Source organism: Vigna angularis, chromosome 11, assembly GCF_016808095.1.
Source record: "Vigna angularis cultivar LongXiaoDou No.4 chromosome 11, ASM1680809v1, whole genome shotgun sequence".
NCBI classification, from domain to species: domain Eukaryota; kingdom Viridiplantae; phylum Streptophyta; class Magnoliopsida; order Fabales; family Fabaceae; genus Vigna; species Vigna angularis.
Genome location: NC_068980.1, coordinates 5,348,430 through 5,365,776, shown reverse-complemented (window position 1 = coordinate 5,365,776; position 17,347 = coordinate 5,348,430). Strand labels below are relative to the sequence as shown.

Genomic DNA, 17,347 nt, shown 5'->3' with positions numbered 1-17,347 from the left:
TATTATCTCATATGATGTTATAGTTTATTTCTCCAGTTAAATAATTTGCATTTTTTTCATTATTTATAAATTTGTATTAAGTCGTCGTTTAAAAAAACTATCAATTTTTTAAAGAAAAACATGCAATTATAATGTAAAGGACTACACATTTTTACAAGACTACTCAATCATAAATTATTACATGCGATAAGTTTATTAAACTTTACAATGTATATCTTAAAATATATAAATTTAACATTTTGTTTATTAATTAATACAAACAGTTCACAAAATTAGAGATTTAAAAAAATTCTAACAATTTGTATTTATTTTACATGAAAAAATAGTATTTGTTTTAAAAAGTTGAAAAGTTTTAAAAGTGTTACATCTCTAAGTGCCATATTTGACATTTTGTTGAAAATAATAACAAATATCACAAAATAATTTAAAAAAAAAATGTTTTATATTTAGTAAAGATAAACTTTTAAAGATGACTAAGAAAATTTATCATTTTCTTATTTATCAACACTTTTAAGTTGGAGAAAATTTATACTTTTCTTATTTAATAACATTTTTAATATGGGATATAAAATGTTAAAGTGAGAAAGATGATATAAATTACAAATTCAATAGTCTAAAAATTTGCTCTTATTAGATAGTTTTCCTTGTTGCAGTTATAACAATTTGACCAGTTTTTTCTGTTACACAGTTTTATATAAATTTTTTTTTGTGTATATATTATTTATGTTAATATATTGATCATTTTTACACAGTCTAAAGACTAAAATAATATGAAATGTTTGATTTCCCTTTCTCTTTTTTTTATTCTTTCTTTTCTCATGTCTACAGTGATTTTTACACAAAATCTTAAAATCTCTTTTTTTTTTTTTCATTTACCATGAAAATCCAATTTTTATTATTGACTCTTATTTGTTGGATGACAAAAATTATAATATTTCTTGCGCTTAAATTCATTAACAAACTGAAGTTGATTAATGGAACCTTATTAGAACTTTTGTCAAATAACCCTCTCCATGAGCTCTGGGATTGTTGTAATACAATGGTTACCATGAACTTCACTGTCTGTTTTAAAGATGACAATATAATAATGTAATTATATATCTTACTTATGCTTATCTTTTATTTAGTAGTTCTACAAAAATGTTACAATAAAAATAACACACTTTAAATGTTAATACAGTGTAAAAATATTTAAAATGTCAATTTATTAGAAATCATAATTTCTAAAATAATTATTACAAAATTCCAGTATATATATATATATATATATATATATATATATATATATATATATATATATATATATATATATATAACTATTGCATGGAAGTGTAACACTGTCAAATTTGAATAAAATTAAAAAAGATATATATCATATAGTATTATTTTTTGCTAATAGGTAGGAACATTATGTTATTTATCTTAGATTCAGAAGATCTGAGTAAGTTTACTGTTTTGTCATTTCGCTATTTGGAGTGATATTTCATTTTGGCAATCATTTTGGTACATAAACATTTTATTTAGGTAAAGTTGGTACTTCCAAATGTTTGACACCAGATCGATTTGGTAGTTAGCTGTTGGATGAGTCTTTATTAGAATATCAATTTATTAAATTAAAATACACAAATATCAAGATGGGAAAAAGAGGTTGCTTTGTTTGAATTGACATGAGAGTGGGAAAGAAAATAAAAAAATATATATAATAGAAAGTTAAATTATTTAGATTAAAAGAAGATAAAATAAATAAATAAACATTATAAACAATATATGTAAAATTAACTTTAATATATTAATATAATTACAAAATAATTTATAATTTAATTTAATTAAATTCATTTATCATTTAAATTATTATTTTTTATTGTAATAGAAAACGTAGATAATAATAATAATGAACAACATCAAACTCTTAGTTTATCCGCAAATTATCGTAAGATTATGGGAAAATTAAACTGTTAAAACACTTTCGTTTTACGTATTTTAATGTTTTTTTAATCCTCAATTTTAGTATTTTTTTTTGTATTTTTATTTAATATTATTTCGTGCTTAGAAACAAATGAAGGTTGTGAGAAAAAACATAAATTGTTAAAAAAAATTCGTTTTACGCATTTTTGTATATTTCAATCCTCAACTTTAGTTTTTCTTGTTTTTGCATTTTTCTTTACTATCTTTTCATGCTTAGAAACAAACATGTAATATAAACTTTTATTTTGATCTTGAAAATTTAGAAGTTACATTTTTAGTTTTTCAAATCCAAATTTGATATTATATTAAAAGTTATATAATCTTTAGTGTACACAATCTGAAATTTTCCAACTGCTATATTTTAGATATAGACATTTTAGACATTTTCAACATCTCATGGAGTGAAAAACAAATCATGGGGTGCAAAACGTAATTGCCTTGTTTTCATTTTACACACTGCGTTAAGGCCCATGTCGTAAAGGCTTCCATACTAAATTTAAATAAACTATTAAGATATTTTACACATTTAATTAAACTTAAATTTCTAAATTAATTTATAAAATAAATTATTTTAAAAGGTTTTTATTTTAATAGCAAGATTTCTAATCGGTTTTCAAATAATCGACCAATATCAAGATATCAAGAAATAGATAAACTATTTTTTTTCATTTGGTATTATAAGAAAGTATTTCCAAAACTATTAAGCCGGCAACAATTGCTTTGAAATAAGAATACTTCTATACTCATTATAATCATATTCAACCCAACGGCATACTTTCTTGTTCGTTGTTTTTCAAAACTTAGACAGGTTCATGCTTTCTGGGGAAGGGACAAACATAATAGAATATTTGTTAATATTGCTTTGATGATGTTTTCGATGTATAATGTATAAACTATAATACGAACACGAAGATGCTGTTGATTGTTGTTCATTAGTTCATTACTTTCTTACGTTACATTGTAGAATAGAAAAAAAAAAAACGTTCGGAGAGACCAACGTAAAGAGTAGAGGAAAAATAAAATAAAATAATCTGTTGGAATTTCCAAAGTATTGTCCCACTCTCTTTCTCCAGAAAGAGAAGAAATAATTTGTAATATAGCAATTATATATTAACATATAGATTTCTTTTTACAACATTTTAATAAATGTGTTATTTTTTTAATAAATTTAAAGTATGTTAGTATAATAACAAATAAATAATAAATTAATGAAAAATAACATACATCTTGTATTTGTAAAAAAATTAAAAATACTTTTTTCTTTTTTATATTGCCACGAAGTTCAAAACAAAACTGAACACTCACCGATTCATGAATGTGCATGGATCCAGTGACTATGACTGGGAGGGATGTGGATGGTGGTGTCTGAGAAAAAGAAAGAAAAAGGAATCTGAAAGATGATAGGAGGGAATTAACATGAAAAGAGGTCAAAGTTGGTTTCGTTCTATGGCTGTTTGAATTCAAAATAATACCACCCGAAATCCAAACATTATATGCTATTGTTTGTTTTAAAAATTGTAATTTCGTTGGACCAACACTTGTATCTGATTGCTAGATAAAATAACTTCTTTTAACTTTAGTTTTCTTTTTTCTTTTAATTACAATACTAGGAAGGAAATGTAAATGTAGCTTATTTCAATAAATTCCGGCAGCGAGATCATATATGTTTTTCATTATATATTTATGGTTTAATTGATTCGGACGGTCTTGCAGTTTTGCGTCAATTAGGTTTGTGTATTTTGAAATAACTCAATTTAATTCCTATTCATGAAAAATTGATGTAATACAATTCTTGTCCTTAAATTCTGTGGACGGCGTCAAAATTGTTGTCAGGTAGCTAGGGTGAGGTAGCATTTGAAAAGCACGTGGCACATATTTTTACAATATTTTTATAACCTTTTACAATTCCTAGCATCGCCACACTCAAACCGCACTACCACCAAGCCGTCGTCGCAAAGCCACCCCAACCTGCACACAAATTCGCAAAAACAAAACCCTAGCCGCTGCGACTACCACGCTCATCACCATCAACACGCAAGCTTCTTCATCCGGCAACCATGGCAGCCCAAAGCGTCGTCGTCGCCATCCTCGCCGGCAGCCGTCCTCTCCAACGCATCATCAACGCCCAAGCCGCCGTCGCAGAACCACCATCTCGCACCTTCATCTTCTCCAGCAAAACCACCACAACGCTGCCACATCACTCCGCCACCACGACCCAAAATCGCGCAAGCTTCGAGCCTCACTCACGTAGACCATCATCGCGAGGTCACCACCAACACCTCGTCATCCTCCAAGCTCGCATCGGACCACCACCATGAGTAGCGCCGCTTCTTCATTCACGCGCAACCATGGCCATCTTCCATTGACGCTTCGTTCCGCCATCCTCACCACCTGCACTCAGAAGAACCAGAGGACCAACAACCATCACACACACAGAGACCCAATTCGAAGAAACCCTTCGAACTTTGAATCGCCATCCGCAAGAGGCCACCACCACGAGCTTCTGCCTCGCATCTGCAAATAGAGGAAAACCTAAGAAGACAACCAAACAACAAAGAGACCCAACAACCACCCTTCAGGAATCACCCCGCCATGAAGAAGAAACCCCAATCGCGTAACCAAACCTGCAACCAGCCAAGCACTGTGAGTGACTACCTTATCTCCATCAGCGGAATTCCTTCTCTCATGCAGAGACTTCCTAACGGCGCAAGTTCTTTTTCCCCAATTTGGCAAACCCTAATTTTGGGTGAGGAATGACACGTGCCATGTACTTTTCAAATGAAATGCCACCTCAGCTAGCCACCAGGCAACAATTTGGACGCTGTTTACATAATTTAACGGCAGAGACTGTATTGCTTCAATTTTTCATAAATAGGAACAAATTGAGCTACTTCAAAATACAAGGACCTAATTGACACAAAAATGCACCAATAAGAACCTCCGAATCAATTAAACCTATATTTATTATGCATAAAACTAGATGATGTTATAAGTCGAAAAAAGTTTGTGAAAAAAAGAGTTTAATTACTTTATCTTAACAAAGTTTGTAAGGTGAGAAATTACTCTTATTTAAAGGTTCTAAATTGATTTTATTTTTGGTTGTGAAATTTATCTTTATATAGTTTTTTTATTTTAAAATATTAGAAAGTAAATATAAATTTAATTTATCTAAATAAAATTGATATGTAAAATAAAATTTGTTCTTGATATATATTAATTATGGACGAAACTATATAATAGGTAATATTATATGTCTAAAAGTTTTTGTTAAGATAAATTTTAATACCATACTAAAATATGAATTTAATGTTATTGTTAAGACGGAATTACAATTCTTTATAGATCCATACACTCGAGTAATTTAGTGACTTATGATAACAACTTTAAATACAATTATTTATTTTCATAGTATTGTTTTGGTTGTTTTTTCTTTATAATACTCAATGTGTTATTTTGGTTTGAGAATTTTGTTGGGAAGAAAAAAATATTTATAATTTTTTTTTTATAATGACACGTCTCATATGTGATTTTATGTTATTTTATCGATAATGTTAGTTGTTAGTAGTGAAAAGAGTTTCCCATCTTCTTTTCTAAATTCATCCAAACTCTTCTCAGTATAATGATATATGAGAATAGTTGGTGTTTAATATATTAAGTATATGACAAATAGAAAGTATTTAAAATAATTAGAACTTAGATGTGACTCATGGCTAATACCTAAAGAGTTTATGATTTTAAGGTTATTATTGATGTAACTGTTTATGGACTTGGAACCACATGTCTTGCAAGAAAAGTTGGGCATATTTGAGTTGGTGAAAAGAGGTCGGTATATCTGGTGCACAAGTTATATGTGCTTTACTCTATAAACCTTCATTCACCTCAATCTTCTAACCTAACCCCTTTTGTCAATCTTGTTAATTAGGAATGAAGAAAATATCAGCATTACGCAGACCTATTCACTTTCTTACTACAAAACGTGGTCAACATTCTTTTCTCATAAATAATGGTGACGACGGTTTTATGTTTGCTTTTTAGGGTTGAATTCAAGAGATAAGTTTGTAAAAAAAAAAAAAGTGTTTTATCATTACATTAAATATTGTTTTGATTATTTGACGTGAATACACGTTAGCTAAACTCTTGCTTCTAAGTGTATTTTTTTCTATATTAATAAAAATAGAAATAAACTAAGTCAATGTTTTGGGATTGAGTTTTGTAGGGGAAAGTTTTTGTCAACGAGGTCTCATGTTTTGACAACAAAAGAGTTGGAGTTGGTATACGGTGTTAAGGTGTACCTATCTCTTTCTTCTAGAATATAACATCATCCTTTTGAAATATTTCTTTCACATTTATAACCAAACAAAAGAAGAACGACATCGTTTTCGTGCATCAATTCAAAGCAATTTATTTACTTGTACGAAATTGTAAGGGAAAATGTGATACGACGTTCAGAAATGTGTTTTTTCTTAAATGTGGATCAATTATTAATGTTTATTCAATGTAGTGATTGTCAATTGATATGTGGGTGGTGGAAAGGAATATAAATTTATTTATTTTATTTAATTTAAATTAGACATGGTTTTCTTTGACAGCTGACCGAATATTTAAATAATATGATGGACTGAATAAATAATAAGTTTTTAATAAAAATCAATTTTAAAATAATTTAACTTTATAAGATGATTTGTAAAATAAGATTTAAACTCAATAATATATTATAAATTTATCATAACTCCAACAATTTTTCTTTTTTTATAATGATGAAAAGCTTGATATTTATTTACGTAATTATGGAAAAAAAAAGCCCTACTAACCCAAGAAAATCCCAGTTCTACCCTTCTCCTGTGAGTTGGCAATAATAAAAAAGTAGTTGTCAAAATGGGTCATCTGATCCGACCTGATCCGGTCCATCACGGGTTGGTCACTTAGTGAGCCAATTCAACCCGGCTTATTTATTAGCAAGCCAGAAAAATTCGAACCCAGCCCGATCTACCACGGGTTGGTGGGTAAACGGATTAGTTCAGTGACTCACTTAACTACAATTTTTTTAAATAAAAAAATTACAAACTTTCTATAATTCAAATTTAAACAAATTTCACTCCTAAATTTCACTCTCAACATGAGTGTTTAATTAATTTTGAAAATAAAAAACTTAATTAATTTTGAAAATAAAAAACTTAAATAATTTTTTCAAGCAAAAAAAATAATATTTTTTTTTTAAAATTAAAATTAAATTTTAATAAAATAAAATTAGGTGGATTGGTGGACCAACCTGGTTCACCACGAGTTCAATCCGCATGAGTCAAGTTTAAATGAATCAGATTAAAAGTTGACCCATATAAAAAAAAATATAATCTTTTCAAACCCAATCCGGTTCGAATCCATGATGAACAAATTGACTCGCATTTGTGATCCATCTTGAGAGCTATACAAAAAAGTGAAAAAACAGAAGAAAGCAATTAGGGTGAAATGGGGAATAGAGAAGTTGAGACTTTGGCTTTTGTCATACTTTATCTTTCCGTTTCTACAATACAAAATTGAAAGTAAAAGAAGTTTGGGTTGTTGTGGATGTGGACTGCATTCACTTTCTTTGAAAAATCAATCGTCTAAAGGTGAGATTTGAAATAATTGTGCATTGGGTTTAGCTAAAGCTTTGATTTGATGTTGTGCAATTTGCAAAGCAAAAGCTCAAAGCACTTCTGTTTCTTAGTATTTTAATTTTCCTCCCTATGCTTTTTAAGGAAAGCACCATTCATGAATGTACAAACGAACGCAGGATTTTTCTGTCGTCGAATGAATATAATGCATTTTTAATTAATCACGTGAAGAACAAATATTTATCAATAAGAGTGTCGGGGATGTGATTACACGTCCAAAACTTGATTATGTGATGAGAAATTTGGTATTTAATTTTAATCGTATTTGAAATTTGGTTGAATAAGCCACCATGGCATTATCATAAATAATTTTTTTAACTAATCATCCCAAAAATTAGTTATTAAAAGAATTAGATAAATGATGTCGAACAATATCTATTAATTATTTCTGTTATTCGTTAAATATTTATTTAAAAAAATATTTGGAAGTATTTTAAAATATACAATTACCTATAAATACCTATAAATATTTTAAAAAATATTTTATAATTTTTTTCAATAAAATTACAAAAAAATATAAGTATAATATAAATTAAAATTTAATTTTAATTAAATTTAATTTAATAAAATATAAAATATTTATAATTTTAATTAAATTTAACTTAATAAAATATCAATTAAAATTTTATTTTAATTTTTTATTAATAATAAATATTCATAAATACATATAATATGATACAATAATTTGTTTATAAATGAATATTAAAATATCTGTTATCTAAAAATAATAAATATCGATAAATACTTACTATGTGTTATAAATTTTATCTGAAAAATTTGCACGTTTTTTTGTCATCCTAAATCAAGCAAATCTGTAATCGACCAGAATACACAATATAAAAAAAAATCACGTTGATTAAATACCGCCAATTTTTTAAAATGACTTTCAAAAGACTTAACAATTTTGAAAAATAATTTGGTGTACGAATATGATTGACAAGTATTTTTAGCAAACTTGTTATAAGCTAAAACACTTGTTTGACTGTATTAATTGTGTTAAATAAATGACCTTTTTTTGTAGTTTATAATATTTTTTGAGATGCAACTTTAGTAATGTATTCATTTTTATCTTTGACTGTATTAATTGTTTTCTTCTTATCCTTGATTTTATTGTGAAAATATGGATGATAAATTTAATGTATTTTCTTATTATCCTTGATTTTACTGTGAAATTATGGATGATAAATTTATTTGATCTATTTTTATCCTTTTCAAAGACATGTTTATATCATACTTTTTGTACGAGCTAAACTACTATTTCAGTAAACTCTCTTTTATTATTGGTTATTCAAATGAAAATCTGTTTTTTCTAAAGTTTTTTTTTTTAAATAATAATTTTCGCTTATGTGATAACTTTTATTCAGATGAGAGATTCCTAATTCGTGCAGGAAAGAGACAAAAAAAAATATTTTCTTTGGATAATCTTTGCTTAGACAATGTTTTATAAATAAGGAACTCGTGTTTATATACTTATTTGTAATAATATGATGTGTTTTTCATGGTATTAAGAATTTCTAATGTATTGATGGATGCATATGATATGCCGTAGTATGATATGCACTATGATGTATGTTGTGTACATAAAGTTAGTGTTATATTACGATTTTTTTTGTGAATGTATGATTATGTATAATTATGATGATATTTTTATATTATCAAGCACAGAAAGTAATTGTGAAAATGAGATATTAAGTGAAGAAAAATCGTAAGTAACTACCCTTATACAATAAATTAATATTTATTTTTTACTAATGGTGTTTTGGTGTTTTTGATGAACTATATGTTAATATATCAAGTATAACAAAATGCTTTGAATAATTGCAATGCAACAATTGATAACTTTTACATCTAAGTAGTAATTGTTGTGTTTGTGTTTTTAGTGTGGAAATTTAAGTTATGTTTTTGAAACATAATTGATTATATATAATATTTATATTAGAATTAGATTATTATTATATAATTGTAGATGATATCACAAATATTTTGATAGAAACAAAAGAAATCCATTTATGTATGTATACTAGTATTTGACTCGTGTGATACAAGAATATTTTTTAGAAAGAAAATATTGAATATTTATAAGTATATATTTTATTATATATAAAATAGTAAAATTTATATGAAAATTATTTAAAATAATAATAACAATAATTAAAATAATGAATTAATAAAAAATAAAAAAACTTTGTTTGTAACACAGATTCAGATCTCACACAATCAGTATTATCCTTTACCAGACTTAATTTTTGTCTGCAATAAATAAACATTAGATATAATAAAAGTGCTTTATTTTAGTGTTATTCTTATCTAGTTGTGTTTTAATATTACTTATATGTTTAGTTTTATATTAATAGTAATATATAGAATAATTTATCATTAATGACCTTCTAGATTCCATGGTGATATTAAATAATTAAAATATGGAAGTTTAACATCGATAGCATGTTCATAAACTTTAATATAAGTTTAAGTATTATTATGCTCCAACTTGTATTGTTGCTTTTTCTGATTCGGTAATATGACAACAGTATGTTCGTGTTTGACGATTGAGTCTAAAATCGAGTAAAAAACGCGAAATTATTGGTACAAAATAACTTTTTTAGAGGAAGAAACTGAATAATTGTTGTTTCCTTGTCAACGGAGATTTAATTGATTTTGTAAAACAGTGGAAATGTAATTATTTATATTAAAACTTTGAAAACATTGATAGCTTTAACCAAATTAGATTTTGGTTCTATTATTTTAAATGAATGAATTTAATTTTTTATTTCCATATACACACATATAAACCTTATCTCTCTTTTAATTTGATGAAAGTTAAAAATCATGAATAGATATCAAGTGATAAAAGAGATTATCGAATTCAAATATTTTAAAAAACTAAAAGGCAGTCATTAGGATTATTTTCTTTATAATATAAGTAAATCATGTTTTTTTAGTCTTTATAAAACATATATTTTTATTTTCATTATTTTTTTAATTTTTGAAACTATCATTTTTATCCGACACATTAGTTTTAAGATAGCTAATAATAACATTTATTTAGATTTTGAAAATATTAGTCAGTGCCACAAATATTAATTAGTATCATATAATATTGAAAAAAGTTAAATATATGAAAAGTAGAACTGTCAAAATGGGTCACAACTCGAGAGCCAATCCGGCTCACCACGGGTTTGAACCGGGTTGAGTTTGAAAAAAATGTAGTTTTTTATGCGAGTCAGATTTCAACCCGACTCATTTAAACCCAGCTCATGCGGGTTGAATCCATGATGGGCCGGGTTGGCCCATCAACCCACATACCTAATTTTATTTTATTAAAATTTAATTTTAATTTTATAAAAAAATATTTATCTTTTTTGTTTTTGTTTGAAAAAATTATTTAAGTTATTTATTTTCATAATTAATTAAACTAATTTATTTAAATTTGAATTATTGAAAGTTTGTAATTTTTTTTATTTAAAAAAAATTGTAATTAAGTGAGCCAGTGAACCAATCTGTTTACCCACCAATCCATGGTGGGTCGGGTCGGGTTCAAAATTTGTTGGCTCACTAATAAATAAGTCGGGTTGGGTTGACTCACTAAATGATCAACCCGTAGTGGACCGAGCTAGGTTGGGTCGGGTGACCCGTTTTGACAGCTCTAATGAAAAGTTATATTTAGTAGTCTTAAATTAAATTATTATAAAATATTTCCTTCTTACAAGATGTAGATATTATATTTTAGTTAGATATTATATTTTAGTTGTTGAATTTTGTTTGTCGTAAAATTTTTTCCACGTGTCGCTTGTTTTAAATTATTGACTTTTATAAAATAAATAAATAATTTATTAGAAATAAACATATTTTTTTTTATAAAAATCATAATAGAAAATCTTTGGTTTTACCGGAAAAAGACGATATATAAGCTAAACTGTATTTTTTGTAATTTAGTTAAAACCCAATGCTCAGATAGCAGTGAAAGGAGTTTTAGTGCATCTGTTTTGACCAGAAAAGAAACTTCGAAAACTAAAAAAAATGCCTAAAATGAAAATAGAAACGCGTGCGAAGGACGCACATGAACATGAAGTGTTAGTTTATAAAACGAAGGAGGATGATGTTCTGTTGAATTAAACGAACAAAACATTAATAAAAGCAAATGATAGACAAAGAATCATAACTTTACGTAATCCATAGTTGAAAACTCCAAATTCTCTGTTCTGTTATCTTCTCTGTTCCAAAACCAAACTTCATTGCAAAGAACGTTCTTTCTTCAATTACAATGAACAAAAGCAAAAACATCCTCGTCTTCCTCAATCTTCCAATCCACACACTCTTCTCTCTTTAGTGTCTTAATTCCAATTCGCTTTACTCTTCTCTCCGACACATATTACACATACATATATACGTACATACGTAAGCTACATACAGTGAAAAATTAATTACGATACGAATGGCGGCAGCGGATTTTGCAATATCCGTCGCGTTGTTGTTGTTGTTGGCGGCAGTTGATGCCGGATCGCCGGTGAGTCTGCCTCTGGAAAGAGCGTTTCCGACGAATCACGGAGTGGAGTTGAGTCAGCTGAGAGCTCGCGATGCGCTGAGGCATCGCAGAATGTTGCAGTCTTCAAACGGCGTCGTTGATTTCCCCGTCCAAGGCACCTACGATCCCTTCCAAGTCGGGTAAACTTTGTCGGTTCTTCTGTTTGTACTTTTCTCTTTTTTTTTTCTTTGGTTTCGTGTAGTTGAATCAATTTCAGAGGCTTTTGGATTTGTGTTGGATTCTGAATAAGTACTTTTCACATCGAATTTATGTGTTATTACTTTTGATTAATCTGTGGCCTTCCTTTGAATTATGTAGTAATTGTTTGATTTTTAAATTTTGAATTAATGGGTTATTGCAGGCTTTACTTTACAAAGGTACAGTTGGGTACTCCTCCAGTGGAATTTTATGTGCAGATTGATACTGGCAGTGATGTTCTCTGGGTTAGTTGTAACTCCTGCAGTGGTTGTCCTCAGACAAGTGGGCTTCAGGTAAATGCAGTTTTTTCCATTTATCGAGATTCGGTTTCAATAAACTTCTTATCAAACGCTCGCAAAAGAAGAAAATAAGATTCTTAAACGAATTAATTTTCTCTTAAGTTTTAAATTAGCCTGCTTCTTGTGTTGATTTTAACTTCTAGATGAACTAATTTTTACATGTGGTGCAATTTAATTCATTTTGCATGTTTATTTTCGTCTTGGAGTACTTGTTGAGAAATTTTCTGTGACCTAATTTATGTTTGTAGAGTAGTAAGGTCAACAAAATACACCACCTACAAGTTTTGAATATCGTGGTTGTTGGATTTTGCAACAGATTCAGTTAAATTTTTTTGACCCGGGGAGTTCGTCAACATCTTCACTGATCGCTTGTTCTGACCAAAGGTGCAACAGTGGCATACAGTCATCAGATGCAAGCTGTTCCAGTCAGAACAACCAGTGCTCATACACTTTCCAGTATGGGGATGGCAGTGGGACATCAGGCTATTATGTGTCAGATATGATGCATTTGAACACTATTTTTGAGGGTTCTGTGACCACCAATTCTACAGCGCCTGTAGTTTTTGGGTGAGGTTTCATTAGTCTGAAATGTTCATACTATTCCTCTTTTTTTGTGTCAGTTGGTTTAATCTTGGGAAGTGTTGATTTGTGAATGGAACAGCTGTAGCAACCAGCAGAGTGGGGACTTGACAAAGTCTGATAGAGCAGTTGATGGAATATTTGGATTTGGGCAACAGGAAATGTCTGTCATCTCCCAGCTCTCCTCACAGGGGATAGCTCCAAGAGTATTCTCTCATTGTCTGAAAGGAGATAGCACTGGAGGTGGCATATTGGTTCTTGGTGAGATTGTGGAGCCAAACATAGTTTACACCTCACTTGTTCCAGCACAGTAAGTTCCTTTCATCAGGAAAAAAACAAGTGTTTAGTGTTTGGTAAACAATATTTGCAATGTGGGGGTAATCCAAATTCTCTTGTAAAGTGTCTGCATAAAAGTTTCAGCACTACTGATTGACTAAGCTTCTGATCATCCATCTCACCAAGATTTAATATACTTTCCCTCTGTCAATCTAGAATGTTGCAATCGCTTCCTGGTCTACTGGTTCGGAATGTGATTGTGATGAGTGGAATGTTTATACGAAGATATAGAGTTGACACCAAATTATGGCTATGAAACTAGGGATGGTATGTTAGGATTTTGTCATCTACTCTGTTGAGTGCTCTTCGAATAGTACCTTGTGCAAGGTTGATAATATTTAGTCAGTGGTTTATTAGTTAGTCATTTTTCCATCTGAAAAAAGATTAAACCTGAAAGAAGTTGAAAGAACCCAGAAGGAAATATATTCTACCGTGAGCAGATTCATTATTTTATATTCAAAGTTTTGTACAGAATCTGGATAAGGAAGTGGGGAGTTTAAACATATTACTGAGCTTAGGTATCTGTTCTGAGGTGGCTTTAAAGAACGTCCTTTTGTAGAAGTGTTTAGACTAACTCCTTCCTTTGCAAATATTTCAGGCCTCATTACAACTTAAATCTACAGAGCATCTCTGTCAATGGCCAGACGTTGCAAATTGATTCTTCAGTTTTTTCAACATCAAACAACAGAGGTACCATTGTTGATTCTGGAACAACTTTGGCGTATCTTGCTGAAGAGGCTTATGATCCCTTTGTCAATGCGGTGAGTTTCAGTTAGGTAATTTCACGTGATTCAGTTTATCAATTATTGATGGCAAAAATGTATTTTTTTTCATTAATGCAGATCACAGCTACAATTCCACAATCTGTACGCACTGTTGTTTCCAGGGGAAATCAGTGTTACTTACTCACCACTAGGTCAGGCTGAGTATTTCATGCCTCTCTTTTTTGATAATTGGGTTCTAAAAAGTGGATCATCTTGATAGTTTCTTTCTCTAAATCCTTTTGTATGTACTGTGTTTAGTGTCACTGACGTTTTTCCTCAAGTAAGTCTGAACTTTGCCGGTGGGGCATCTATGCTTTTAAGACCACAGGACTACCTAATACAGCAGAATTCTATTGTAAGTATTCAAACTTCAATTGCTGTTTCTTAGATTTTCTGAGCGTCTTAAGAACAACATTTCCAAAGATATTCATTTGAAGTCAGAGTGAGTTGCAATTTTGCGGATAGCTTTGATTCATTTGTTCTTCACGTACATCTTACTGCTTTGTATTGTCCAACTTTTATATACTGTATGTATCTGATCTTACTGAATAATATGGTGAATCTATGCATGTTCCAGGGTGGTGCAGCAGTGTGGTGTATTGGTTTTCAAAAACTCCAGGGTCAAGGAGTAACAATTCTAGGAGGTATAATACATTCCTACCAACTTTTGCATTTCATTAGGCTCAACTCAAAAGTTTGAAGCTTGAAAAAAAATTGTTATATTGGTTAGATTTTTTTTACCACTTGTAGCAAAGTGTCATATCATAATCCCCTCCTCTTTTACCTTCTTCCTTCCTCAAATCCTCCCTCTATTAGGATATTTTCTTCAAGAATACGACTAACATAATTTTCTGCCGTGGCAGATCTCGTGTTAAAAGACAAAATTGTTGTTTATGATCTGGCTGGTCAACGCATTGGATGGGCTAACTTTGACTGTAAGTTTGAGCCACACTACCAGAAAAGCATATAGTAGATGGCATAATTTACTTTTATCATCATTGAGGTTGTTCTTGAGTTCTTGCTTTTCCACCCAACCAATATTTTTGGTTTTGTTGTGCTGGTGTGGGACCAGCATAAAAACAAGAGCCAACTTTGTTTTAGTTTGTCTTTATGACTAGCTTCTGATGCTGTTCTTTTCGAATTCAACAACGTAGGTTCTTTGTCAGTGAATGTCTCTGCAACAACTGGCACCGGCAGAAGTGAATTTGTGAATGCTGGAGAGGTAGGTGGAAGCATTTCTTTACGCGATGGACTTAAGTTGACAAAGACAGGGTTCTTGGCTTTCCTTGTGCATCTAACACTAATTTACTGCTTTGGATTCTTATAGCATTTATATACATTGTAAGAGATATTCTTTTTTCATATGCACATTCTTTTGCCGGTATATATTTGTCACAATCGGCAAGACCACATTAAGTTTAATGTTGTTTGTGCCTCCTCTCTGCACAATAGGCTTGTTCAGTTTATCCTCAGGTGATTCTGTTGCCATGTAGAATCAGATGATTACTCTTCACTTTTGTCAGTATTGTAAATTGCTTCACAGGATTACTGTTTGTAATGCATACACATGATATAAAATATAGCTTTTTCTTCCCCGCGTTAATTCTGTTTTTGGTTTCTGCTTATAATCAATGTTGTTGATGAAAGCTGATAGTTTAACTACATTAGACAAGGCCAAAATATCTCTAGTCAAGGATAATATCAAATTTGATGAAAGCTAATAAGGCCAAAATAGAACAAAATTGTGAATAATCAAAATTTGAAAAGAATCTCTCTTGTCAAGGATAATTAACAGGTCCCAACCTCGAATCGGTAATGCCCAGCTGTTAGGCTTGAACTAGATAAAAAAATAAATTAATTTTTTTTTCGTAAGTTGAAATTAGTTTGCATATGAATTAGAAATAAAATTTGGAAAAGCTATATAATAGTTTCTACAAATTAATTATGTAGCTAGTTTTAGTTTATTGAGAAGATAATTACATTATTTCATTTTTTCTTGTGTTTTACGTGAAACTTTGTTGAAAGATATCTGTGTATGAATTGCACAAATCTTTATAAAACAATCGAACCTTTTTAATAAAACTGGGTCGAGCCAGTTTAAAATTATCATTTTAAAATATGTAGTGTAATTAGGAATTATGGGGTGCAGGAAGAAATATCTAATTCTTTGAGCTAGTTTTTCTTATATGAGTTGCTCCCTCCATCACCCCTAATGATCCCTCCACCTCTCCAATTTTTCTTTCATTCCAAAATTACTCTTTTTTACATTTACTATTTACCCTTTTAATTTTTTATGTTAAAATCCTAATCCTTTTCCCACTTCTCATTTTCACTTTACTCAGCAACAATACTCTCACACCCCCCTCCCTTCCTTTCTCTCTTTCTCTCCAACCCCCCACCCCACACACTTTCCCTTTCTTTCTTTCTCTCACTTTCTCTCTTTCACTACACCCCCACCTCTCACTCTCCCTTTCGATATTTCTCTGCAGGTCCACCCCCACTTTCCCTTTCTCTCATTCTCGTTGAAGGGGTTGAAATGTGCGTCAGAGATGAAAGCATATATAAGAATGCATTAATTGAATTGTTGAAGATTTAAACACTAACGAGGTCAATTGTGTTGGACATACATTATGTTTGTAGTAAACAATATGTGTATTGAATTTGTGAATTAGTAGGTGTGTGTTCTTTGTGTGGGGCCATGGATGTTAGATAAAGAGAAGACCTTGGTTTACGTGTGCTTGTTAAGGGAGAAAATCTATGGTTGTACGTAGTTAAGAAGAAGAGCATGTGTTTTTCCTATGCAGTGGAAAGACTAAGTAGGATGAATGTTAATGGTGGATCCCGTGGAAAGAAAGAGGGGAAAGTTGAACGGATCTAGACACCTGTTGACGGATGTGGGGTGGGGTGTGGAGGTGTATTGGAATGTTGGTGAAAATTAATCTCAATAATTAAATATTACTGAAGGGCGAAAAAAGAATGGAAGAGTGGAGGAAGTAGTCCGTGGTGGTGTAGGAAACAACTATCTTTTCT

The 17,347-nt window shown here is 30.0% G+C and overlaps 1 protein-coding gene across 1 annotated transcript; it reads left to right on the top strand.

The window, feature by feature from the left end:
• The first annotated feature begins 11,733 nt into the window (after positions 1–11,733).
• LOC108333105 (aspartic proteinase 36) lies at positions 11,734–15,920 on the top strand. The gene is made up of 10 exons (XM_017568440.2): positions 11,734–12,281; positions 12,503–12,632; positions 12,955–13,205; positions 13,300–13,527; positions 14,152–14,314; positions 14,396–14,469; positions 14,576–14,672; positions 14,895–14,961; positions 15,181–15,252; positions 15,472–15,920. The coding sequence occupies exons 1-10, from the start codon at positions 12,052–12,054 to the stop codon at positions 15,642–15,644; spliced, it is 1,485 nt and encodes a 494-aa protein (XP_017423929.1). The 5' UTR covers positions 11,734–12,051; the 3' UTR covers positions 15,645–15,920.
• The last annotated feature ends 1,427 nt before the right edge of the window (positions 15,921–17,347 follow it).

What these genes read in the sequence shown, in the direction of transcription:
- LOC108333105 (XM_017568440.2), top strand. Translation starts at nt 12,052, where the DNA reads ATGGCGGCAGCGGATTTTGCAATATCCGTCGCGTTGTTGTTGTTGTTG. An exon ending in TACGATCCCTTCCAAGTCGG is followed by an intron (nt 12,282 to 12,502) that starts GTAAACTTTGTC and finishes GGGTTATTGCAG; the next exon opens with GCTTTACTTTACAAAGGTAC. An exon ending in ATGATCCCTTTGTCAATGCG is followed by an intron (nt 14,315 to 14,395) that starts GTGAGTTTCAGT and finishes TCATTAATGCAG; the next exon opens with ATCACAGCTACAATTCCACA.